General features: G+C 53.3%; 1 protein-coding gene across 1 annotated transcript; it reads right to left on the reverse strand.

Annotated features, from left to right (window-relative positions):
* Positions 1–4,435: 4,435 nt before the first annotated feature.
* LOC101527326 (aflatoxin B1 aldehyde reductase member 2-like) lies at positions 4,436–9,858 on the reverse strand. The gene is made up of 7 exons (XM_004592423.3): positions 9,585–9,858; positions 7,715–7,902; positions 7,424–7,528; positions 6,720–6,816; positions 6,400–6,499; positions 5,863–5,992; positions 4,436–4,631 (listed from the first exon to the last, which is right to left on the reverse strand). The coding sequence occupies exons 1-7, from the start codon at positions 9,799–9,801 to the stop codon at positions 4,470–4,472; spliced, it is 999 nt and encodes a 332-aa protein (XP_004592480.2). The 5' UTR covers positions 9,802–9,858; the 3' UTR covers positions 4,436–4,469.
* Between the last annotated feature and the right edge of the window lie 1,344 nt (positions 9,859–11,202).

Genomic DNA, 11,202 nt, shown 5'->3' on the forward strand with positions numbered 1-11,202 from the left:
TTTCCTGCACACCCCCCCCAAAAAAAATGTTCTGCACCTTAATTGTTGACAAATGCCTTGTTAGAGTTACAAGCCAGTCTAGATTATCCTAAAATCTGCCAAGATCAGTAAAATTATACTTCAACACAACAAATGGCTAAATACTAAAATGAAATAGACATGAGACAGCTGAATGGTGCCTTATAGCCATTTTAAGGTATATAGCAGCCGGTCCTGTATACAAACTAAAATTGAAATGTCAATGAGCAAATCATAGGTTGTGGTTAAGAACTTGTTTTTTGTTTTTTTTTTTTTTTTAACATTCTGGTTACGCAAAACCATGCCAATTCCATAATGTTACAAATTGCTGTTAATGTTATATTGGGACTCTTAATTGACTGGGATGATATTCTACCAGCTCTAACTTTGGACCAGAAATGGTCTCCCCAAGAAACTGTTCAACCCATCTGGACAATAAGTAGCTGGACTATGTTTGGTATATGTTTGCAAGGAAAGAATCTTGATTGAATTTGAACTGTAATACTGCACCAAGGTGGAGGAATCCACGGGGGGTGGGGGGCGTGGGGAGGGGTGTAGGGATTCCCAGAGCCTATGAAACTGTCACATAATGCATAATAATTAATAAAAAAAAAGTGCATGTGCCCCATATGGTTTACCCATTGTTCAGTTGATTAACACTGGGGCTGTTTCCATGCACACACACATATATACACACGCACATATTATGATATATAATATATGCATTAGTTACACTTTTTTGCATAGGTGAATGTATTGCAGACCCATGCACTTCTCCGGGTGTGATGAGAAGTGATTTACTGGGGAGAAAGTGGGAGAGGGAATGACCCCACCCTCTCTCCTGTGACAGGGGCAGGAAGAAGGGGAGATGTTGTGCTGCTCCTTGCTGCCAGATCACATCAGTGCCCAGGACAGAGATGGTCCCCTGATGTGGTTTCTGGGAGCCTCATGGGGGCAAATGTCCTCAGAGTTAGCTCGATTATTCTGAGATGGTATTGGCTTCATTGCACCAAGTGTGAGATACCACTTCCCATGTTTACCTGCTGTCCATGTTTTGGTTGTTCACAGCTTAGAATGCTTGGTGGAGAATGTGGAACATAGAGTTGTGCAGCCTGGTCTTCTGTCCATCTTTCAGTGAGTTACTCAAGGTCTCTGTTGAATCAGAGAGGCTGCCTGCTGTTGTCTCTACTTATATGCTCTCATGTGCACCATGGGGTCCTGCAGCTCAGCCTCACCATGCCTGTCCCCCAGACCCAGTTGGTGCTGTGACTTGGTCAGGTGGCCACCGAGAACCTTATCCAGGCCAACGCCCAGATCCAGCCATACATGCTGCTGTGGCCCAGCCCAAACCCACCCTCACACCTCGCTCTTTCTTTTACTGGTGGGTACTACAACCTAGCTGGAGAGATCCCTGAGGATCACTTCTAGGTCTGTCCCCAGACCCAGCTCTTGTGTGCGCTGGTGGACACTGGGACCTGGCTGGCCCTACCTGCAGAACTGACTTTTGGGTGCACCAGCGAGTGCTATGGCCTGGCTTGGTCTGCTACCAACCCGACTCTTGTACCAACAGGTGCTGCAGCCTAGTTGGGAAGATCCCTAGCAAGCCTGCCCCCAGACTCAGTTCTCACACACCCCAGTGGATGCTGCTGCCATATTCCAGTGAGTGCTGAGCCTAGCACTGCTCCCAGCTCTAGTTCTCACACAAACTGGCAGGTGCTACAGACCCCAGATCTGACACTCATTGGTGGGGACTGTGGCTTAGTGGTGGCAACCCCAAAGATCTCCTACCAGACCTGTACCCAACATGGCTCTCATAAACACTGGTGAGTGCTGTGACCTAGCCTGGCCCAGTCTGCCCCCACCCCCAGCTCCTATGTCAGTGGATGTTTTGACCCTGACCAGGGAGACCCTCTGCAATCTTCTGTTCTAAGTCACCCCATCTCAGCTCCCTTGATGACCTGTGGGTTCAGTATCCTGGGTCATGGAGGCCAGAAGAAATCATTTCCTGTATGTCAAACGAACCCGCAGTGGCCACTATTCTGACCCATCCCCTGCTCCCCAGCCACTAGCACACATGCTTATGGTGACAGCAATGGCACAGATCTTTAAAGAGAGAGAGAGAGAGAATAGGCAACTATGATGGCATACTGGTACTGGTACAGCTAACAGAGTTGGCTTTAGCCAGGCCCAGAATGCCCACCAGCTACTGCCTGCTTTTCTCCCAGCAAAGTTGCACTTGCCTATCCACAAGGCACCTGAGGCCCTGTCTTCAGCTGGGGCTGTTTCCACTTTCTAGCTATCATGAGTGACGCTGCTCTGAAGATCCATGGACAAGCTTTGATGAGGACACAGGGTTCATTATTTGACTATACACATGAGCAGTGGCCTGGCTGGGCCCATGCCTCTATGTTGAGGCTCTGGGGGACTGCCAGCTGGCTTTCCACATAGCTCTTCCAGTTCCCTTTCAAGCAGCAGTGGACGGTGAAGGTTAAAGTTCTCCAACCCTCATCAACACTTTCCCTCCCCAGCCATCCAGGAGGTGTGGTTTCATTGAAGTTTTCCTACTGAGTCACTGTGATTTTGCTGTATTTGCAATTCCTGTATGTGCACTGCTGTGGAGAGCTTTGCATGTGCTCTTTGCCATTTGAATATCTTCCTGGAGACAGTTCGATTCCTGTCCTCTGCCCAGTCCATTGTTCAGTTGTGTGCGCATTTTATCCAGTGACAAGAGCCCCTACCATAATGTAGACATATGCTCCTTGGCTGATATGTGTTGGTCAGTACCTTTTGCCATTCTACCCTGGTGGTTACATATATCAGCCTTTCATTATTTGATCTCCAAAAGCCAAGCAAAGCAGTGAAGTTCCTTTCTGGTCATGGTATTGTAGGTTCATTGTCCAAAGTCAAGTAGCCCTAATAACCTCGTGTCCATGGAGGGTGGAATGTGGGAGAACACTTGCAGCCTGAGGGTCCCATGGCAACCATGGAAGAGAAAAGAACTGGGCTAAACTGTGTGTATGTATCCAACCCTCTTAGAGATCTGCTGCCTAGGGACTCGGCACAGTGTGAGGACACAATCCCACTAGGCCTCATGATTTTATTTAAAAGACAGAGTAACGGAAAGAAGAGACAGAAGAGCTCTCCCATCTACTGGTTCACCCCCCAAATGGCCGCAACAACCCGAGCTGAATCAACATGAAGCCAGGAGCCATGAGCTTCTTCTATGTCTCCCATGTGGGTGCATGGTTCCATGGACTTGATCCATCGTCTGCTGCTTTCCCAGGCCATAGCAGGGAGCTGAATCAGAAGTGCAGCACTCAGGATACAAACTGGCACTCACATGGATTTCCAGGTACCATGGGTGGAAATCCAGTCCACCATGCCACAGCACTAGCTCCAAGCCTCCAATTATCATCCATACATCACTACCCTCAATCTTTTAACTGTTAATATAAAATTGTGAGTTGAACTGTCTGCTTATTGTCCAATTCATTACTTTACTTTCCTTGACATCACGTGACTTACCTAAGAAATCCCTGCCTAGCTCAAAGTTGTGAAGATTTACTCCTGTGTTTTCCCCTATGAGTTTCAGGATGTAGCCTTGACACTTGGGGGTGCATCCATGTGCAGTTGATCGGGGGGGATGGTGTGAGCCAGGTGTGCAAGCTCAGACATTTGCCTGAGGATACTGGTCATCCCAGAACCCCAGGCTGAGGACAATTCTCTCCCCACTTCTCTCAAACCCACTCACAGTGCCCGGGCAGGGGCATTTCAGAACTCACAGCTCTAGTACTCTGACCCGTGTCTATCCTACAGGCATTCCACACTGTCTCCTGCTGTAGCTCTGTAGTCAGTCTCAGATCAGGAAAGATGAGCCTTCCACTTGTTTTCTTCAGTGTGATTTTGGCTCTGGGACCCCGTTCTTGCTGTTGACACTCTTGGCAGCACCTGTTGCAAGTGTCCCCTTGCCAAGCCCTGAAGAGGGGCCCTGAGGCAGAGCGTCCTGCAGCAGGGAGCCCCTTTTCTCACTCTGAGGGAGACAGAGCGCCCCTTGGCCACCAGAGAATACAGGGAGGATCAGGGACCTGGTCTGAGAGAGATTCTGGTGGGACCTTTCCCAAGCTCTGCCCTTGAAGACCCAGGCTGTGCTCAGCCCCGCTCTCAGCAGCCAGGGCAGGCAGCGAACAAGCTGCAAGCAGCACAGCAGACACATTGGTGGGTTCACCCGAGCCCAGCTGCAGCCAGGGCAGGGCAGCTTTATTCCACAGGCCCTGCTGTGTGCGGGACTCGGTCTCAGCATCCCACACTGTAAAGACACAAGGCAGGGGAGTCTAGAGGAGCACGCAGGGACGAGATGTTCAGAGACCACACTGGTCAGTGGAAGAGAGGGGGGTTCAGGAGAGAATAAATGGGGTGATACACAGGCCAATGCAGCCTGAAGCACCCAGGGCCTAGAAGTAGTAGTTGGCAGCTTTGGGAACTGAAAGGTTCCAGGCTTGCTCAAAGGCCTCCACGACTTCTGACTTCAGGGGCCCTTCCTTCACGGCCGCCAGGTTCGTCTCCAGCTGCTGCAGGCTGGACATGCCCAGGATGACCGCGTCCCCTTGGGCACCCTGCAGGGAACAGCACACATCAGCTCACGCAGCACAGGGGCTGCAGTCACATTCACTGCCCAGCCCTACAGCCCACCCAGCTCTGGGTCCCTGGGCCAGAGAGGACCCAAGGGGCCTGGGCAGCTCTGCCTTTGTCACTCCCTGCCTGTGACAACCTTCGTCCAGAGCCCGGCCCTGCCACCCAGCAGCTGAGCAAACGTGGCTTAGCTAGTTACCCTCTCTGAGCCTGCGTGTCCTCCACTCTCAGTGTGGTCAAGGGAGTGAGAGATCACACTCAGCCCTCAGCGTGCCCTAGTGAGCCTTGATTACACATGAGGGGGAATCACAGAGGTCATGGACACAGGAAGCAGAAGCTCAAGTTGTTACGGTCACCTGATTTGGAAATGCTTTCAAGATTTGTATTATGAAATATTACAAATTGTCCATGAATTGCTTGTAGACTCTTGGCATGTATGGAACTCAGATTTTAGCTAAAGATGTATTTATTCATTTGAAGGTCAGAGTTAGACAGCGCCATAGAGACAGAGGGTTTCCACCTGCTGGTTCAGTACCCCACAGGCAGACACTGACAGGGCTCACCCAGCACAGAGGCAGAGCCTGCCACTGCATCCATGTGGTCTCCATGTGGGTGCATGGGCACATGTACTGGACCATCTTCTGTCCATTTCCCAGGAGCGTCAGCAGGGAGCATGCTCAGAAGTGGAACAGCCAAGACTCAGACCGCTGATCACGGGGAGGCTCTAATTAGTCCTTGGCTCAGCCCACTGAGCCCCAGTGATGGCTCCTCAAAATCTGTTTTCATATTTCTACACTATTTTCAATCAACTTGAAAGGCATAGCACCTGAAACTCATTGAAACTTTCCATCAAAAAGGGATCTCTAAGAATCAAATAAATATATTTTTAACTCTGTTCTTTGAGCAGAAGACAGGAGGAACCTCGCACAGGGCTGACTCAGAGACAGAGACCCAGCTCCCAGGACAGCAGAGACTGATATGTTTGCAGTTACCGTGGTGCTAGCATTCCATCCCCCCAATAGCTATGTGCACTTGCCATTCCGCATCAGCATCATGGAACAGCAGGTGCATAAAGCCACACTCACGGTGAACTCTATGTTTGTGGGCCCATCTTCCAGAATGTAGCAAACCATGTGACAAAAGAAGCTTCCGGAGAATATAAAATCTGGCCCCCTCAATTTAGGCAGAAACCTCATGTCAGCTCCGCGGGGTTACCTTCAGCTGGGAGTGGTGGTATATCCAGCGAATGGCGGCTGAGGTCAAGGTGGGGGCATTGGATCCATATGTAGCCTGCAAGGCCTTCTGCACCAGGGCAATGCCCTTGAAGTTTTCCTCCTTCCAGTAGCTGGACAGAGGAGAAAGGCCCATGAGATGATACCGGAGAACAAGCCAAAAAGCTAACCAGGTACCTGACCCACTCCACACCTGTTGCATGGAGGTTCCTCCCCAGGCTGCTGGCTCCCTCCCCAGAGGCCCCAGTGACATCTCTGGACCTGAGAGACAGGCACCTGCCCAAAGCAGCTGAGACGGGGCAGAGGCCAGGCCTCCTGCACCAAGAGTCTCAGTTCTTCCCACCAGGAGGTGACTGCTAAGGGCAGATCTAGGACCTGGAAGACCACACGGAACTGGGATGTCATACTTCACAGGAGCCCCAAGAAGGCAGACACCCCATGCAGGTGTTGAGTTGGTACAGCAGGAAGGACCCGCCCTTAGAAAGCAACAGACATGCCCTCTGCAGACAGCACAACTCACATGTTCTTGAGAACATCGGCCCATGGATCTGTAAAATAGCGACCCTCAGACTTTTTTTCATCCTTGTCCTCAAACTTGAACTTGCCAGTCAGCAACCCACCTGCAGGAAGGCCACCATAACATCCCTGGCCCAAGACCTTCCCAGAGGCTGCCAGACTTCTCAAGTGGGGAGACCTCAGGAGGGAAGAAGATGTCCTACTACTCGCAGACCCTCTGGTTTCCCACATCCAGGTTGTGCATCCCTCGGGCACTGGTAGCAGCAGACAAGGGACCAGGCCTGCCCTCTCACCCGGGGGACCTGTGCCCAGAGCACCACATACCGGCCAAAGGGCTGTAGGCGTAGAACCTCAAACCAAAGTGCCTGAGACAGGGGAACAGCTCCTTCTCTCCCATCCGGGCTATGGCGCTATACGTGCCCTGTGGGGAGAGATGCCAGCTGCACAGGTATCTGCAAGTACTATTCACTGAGGAATACCCCAACCATGCCAGGGTGATGGGCACCCATGGGCTGGGTGTCACACTCAGATCCCCAGAAGGACGATGAAGCAGAGGGACAAGACCCTCCACTCCAGATGTTTAGAGCAAGGTGCAAGAAGCAGGACCATCAAGGAAAGAGGCTATCAGTGTGCCACAGGATGTTATGCCCAGTGCCCAGCATGCAATTCCAGAGGGACACATCCTGGCTCCCTGAAGGGGGAGGAGGTGAGGGAGGGCCTGTGCACTGGGGCTCCTGGGAACCACAGGGAAAGGCTTCCTGGGGAACAGCCACCTGGGGGAGCCCTAAACACTTCTCCCAGGGACTCAGCACTGCCCCAGGCTGACAGGCAAAGCCAGGCAGGAGGGAGGAGCCAGTGCACAGCCAGCACAGAGGGAGGAGCTGCCTGGGTCAGGCTGAGGAGCTGGGATGTCTCCCAGACCTCACCCAGTAGCCACTCAGAGGGTCTGAAACAGCACACAATGCTAGGGGTCCTCTGTTTGGCATCAGGGCCCATTTCAAGCAGAGCTGTGGAGCGCTGGCCCTCACCTGGTACACAGTGGGCTGGATCCAGCCATTCTTCTTGCACAGGGTGCAGATCTCAGCCACCTCCCAGGAGGAGTAGTTGGACACACCCAGCTCCACAAACTTGCCCTGTGGGGAGAGACTGTGCTCAGCACTAGTGTATGACAGGAAGCCAGCAAGGGGAGCATGGTGGGGGGCGGTTATATGGTGGGTAGATGTGCACCAAGTCCCACTCAGGGACTGCCATGATTACTCCCCCACTACTGTCAGGATGAAGAGGGACACACTCTGTCCTCAGGGCTAGGTGGCCCTCACCTCCTTGTGCAGCTCATTGCAGGCACGCAGCGTCTCTTCTATGGGGGTGTTGTGGTCAGGCATGTGTAGGTAGAAGATGTCCACCCGTGGACACTGCAGCCGCTTCAGTGAAGTCTCCAGCTGATACCGCACACTCTCAGGCTTCAGTGACTGCCCATTATATGGGAGCGCCTTGGTGGCAATTTTTACTACGAGACATCAGACATAGAGGTCAGAGTAAACTGTCACACACTGCCCGCGGTCCAGTGCAACAGTGAAAAGACACAGCTAACTGCAATCCCAGCTCTGCCCTAGCAGCTCTGGGACCTGGAGAAGGTTCCCGGGCCTCTCTGAGCCTCAGTCCTGCCACCTGCACCATGGCCTGGGAACTGGCTGCACCTGTCATGAGGTGCTGAGGGATGAGCACCTGCTGAGAGTTTAGGGAGCAGGGCAGGGCACAAATTACTAAGGGAGCCCAGGGCACAGGGGACAAGGCCACACAGGAGCTCAGGAGCTTCCTTGGAGTCTGACTCCCAGAGTCCACAGGGAAGACAGAGACTGCTGCCTGGGAAGTGAAGGAAGCTCGCTGCAGAGCCAATGTGCCAAGCAAATGCCAGGGGCAGAAGCATTGGGCATGGGGACCTTCTGACCTGGGAGAAATGAGGTTTGGTGACACCCACGGGGGACATTTCCATGCTCCATCCTCCTCCACCCTTTCTGGATCTAACCAAGAGGACTGTGACCCAGTGACCCAGCCTCAAGGATGGAGCAGAAGGATTTCATCAGGACACCAGCAATTTCAGGATCAGGACAATCAGCAGCAACAATAGGGACCCGATGTGAGTTGTCCTGGGAGGTAGCCAGGGTGTGTAGAGGGAGGTTCCCCTGAGATGCAGGGGCCTCAGAGCAGTGGGATCAGGGGTGAGACTTCACCCGGCCATGCCTCCCCAAGGAAGGAAGCTAAGGGGCCAACACACAACACTGACATTGCTGACACTGCTGAGTTCTCACTGCACCTGCCGGGCCGGGCTAAAGCCACTCCCAGGACTTATCATAGCCAAGGGGGGCATTTCCACTTGCCCTTGCCCCTTATCAGTCCCTTGTGTCACTTGCCACCTGGAATACAGCTCCACCCATCACCTCACATCCTGCTGGACAACTGATGTTACCAGTTCCTCACCCATGAACCCTAATTCTCACTTGGCCCCCCCAGCCATGCCAGTCTCGAGCCGTGACCTCCTTCTACCCTCCAGAGGACAGTATTCCCTTCTCTAACCAGCCTTCTTCATGCCTGCCTGGGATGGGATCCTTGCTGGGCATGCTCAGTGCTGAGCTGGAGGAGCAGGTTGCATCCTGTAGCCTCCGATAGACGCTGACATGAGAGACAGCCAACACTGTCCCCTTCCTTCATGCTGTACAGGGGCCACCATGACTGCTAGGTGCTCATGCCACTGCCAACTCTACAGGACACTGGGAGCAAAGCCATGGCCTATAGAGGGGGCAGTCTGGGCCAGGGAGGAAACAGATCTGTACTATGTTCCAGGATTGTTAGGAGCTGTGCCAATGCTAACCAGGTGTGAAGGATCCAGCTGGCCTGGCCATTAGGGCAACCTGCGGTGTCTGGAGTAAAGGGAAACCCTGTGCCAGGACCCTGCATGATCAGTACCGAGAGCTGGGCTTGGCAGGGGGATTACCAGATAGACTAGAGGGATGAGCCCTGGGTAACCTTTCCGGAGGGGAAGAAGGGGCAGGGAAGCAGAAGGCGCCATCTCAAAGCTCCAGATGCGCCTGGAGTGGTCTGTGCACGAAGTGGAAGGTGTAGGGCTGGGCCGGGTCCTGTGGGGCGGGAACAGCAGTGCGTGGAGCAGGGGACTTAGGGGGCCACAGCTACCTTTGCAGTCGCTGCGGCCTAGCCCGAGTCCGAGGCCGCCCAGGATGGTCTCCGACTGGCCGTCAGCGTAGTAGAAAGCCGTGTCGATCTCGTTGTAGCCCTGATCCAGGAAGGCGCGCATCGATGCAGCACTAGCGGCTTGGTCCATGCGGCGCCCAAATTCCATGGCGCCCAGCACCGTGTTCACGGCCCGGCGTTGTGGCATGGGACAGGACATGGTGGCGGCGGCAGGTGCAGCGACCGAGGACTCTGAAAAGGAGTGTGCGAATTAGAGGCTCCGAAAACGAGCGACGCAAAGTGAAAGCTGCTGCGCCCTTTTAAGGATCCCACAGGAAGCTCGAGGTCCGTCCCTCGACGTGGGGGCGGTACCGGGGGCGGAGTAGGACAAGTTGATAACTGGCCTGGGCGGGGAAAGGACGTGGAGCTGGCGATTGGCGGGGCTTGGGGACCTGGGCGTGATGAGGAAACGGAGTTGTGGCCAGGGATATTACATCATAAGCCTAGGGAAGCAGAGATAGGACCATGTAGGCAGAAGGGACGTAGAGAGGAGTGGGAGGGACCTGAAAAGCGGAGGGGCGAATAGACACGGACCTGGCCCCGTGGCTAGCAGCCAGATCGGGGCACAGGAATGGCTCATGTCGTGGTGAGGCGAAGTGCTGCCGAGAGAGGTGTTGAGGGAGGAGCAACCACCTGTGGATACGCCACAGCGCCACACCTCCCTCCACTTCTGCTTAAACTCTGCCAGGTCCCTGTTGCCCTCCCAAACCCCCATCCTCCCAGAGCCCATGCACGGCAGGGTGACCCTGAGTGTGTCTTGGTAAATTGCGCCACACCCTGAGACTCAGGCTGAGTTCCTGCAGGCAAGGCCTCACTGCTCCAAGAAGTGAGAGCCTCGTGTTGCACACTCAAGGAACAACACCTTTCTTCTGTTCTTAAGCACCCACTCCTTGGTTTGCCTGGCTGAGCCACAGGGACACAGAGCTCCCATTTGCTGATGCTCTCTGCAAAAGGCCTCAACCCACAGGGCTTAGGCAGGTCAAGCCAGAGGCCAGGAGCTCCAGGTTGTTCTGCCACGTGAGTGGCAAGCACTGAAACCCTTGGGCCATCTTCTGCTACTTTCCCTGACGCATTATCAGGGAGCTGCATCATGAAAGCGCGCCGTGATCCAAAGCCTGTCACTAGCACAGGAGACTCAGGCATTGCAAGTTGTAACTCAGCCACCTGTGCCACACTGTCCTCCATGGCAAAATAAATAAATAAATAAATAAATAAATAAATAAATAAATAAATTATGTTTCTTTCAATGACATATGTACTTGAAAGACAGAGTTAGAGATGGAGAGAGAAGGATCTTTCAGTCCCTAGTGACATCAAACACAGCCAGGAGCCACGAACTCCATCTCGGCCTCCCACGTGGGTGGCAGGGACCCAAGGACTTTCCCATGTTCTGCTGCTTTCCCAGACACAGGAACACAGAGCGGGGAGGGAAGTGGAGCCTCTGGGACTTGAACCTGTGCAACTGGTCACCCATGTGAAATTTTTCAGGCTCATGAACAAATTTTGTAAGCAAGGCAAAGTGGAAGAATTCCTTGAAAAACACACACTCCAGAGGCGATAA

The sequence above is a fragment of the Ochotona princeps genome, chromosome 2, assembly GCF_030435755.1.
Source record: "Ochotona princeps isolate mOchPri1 chromosome 2, mOchPri1.hap1, whole genome shotgun sequence".
Classification (NCBI taxonomy): Eukaryota; Metazoa; Chordata; class Mammalia; order Lagomorpha; family Ochotonidae; genus Ochotona; species Ochotona princeps.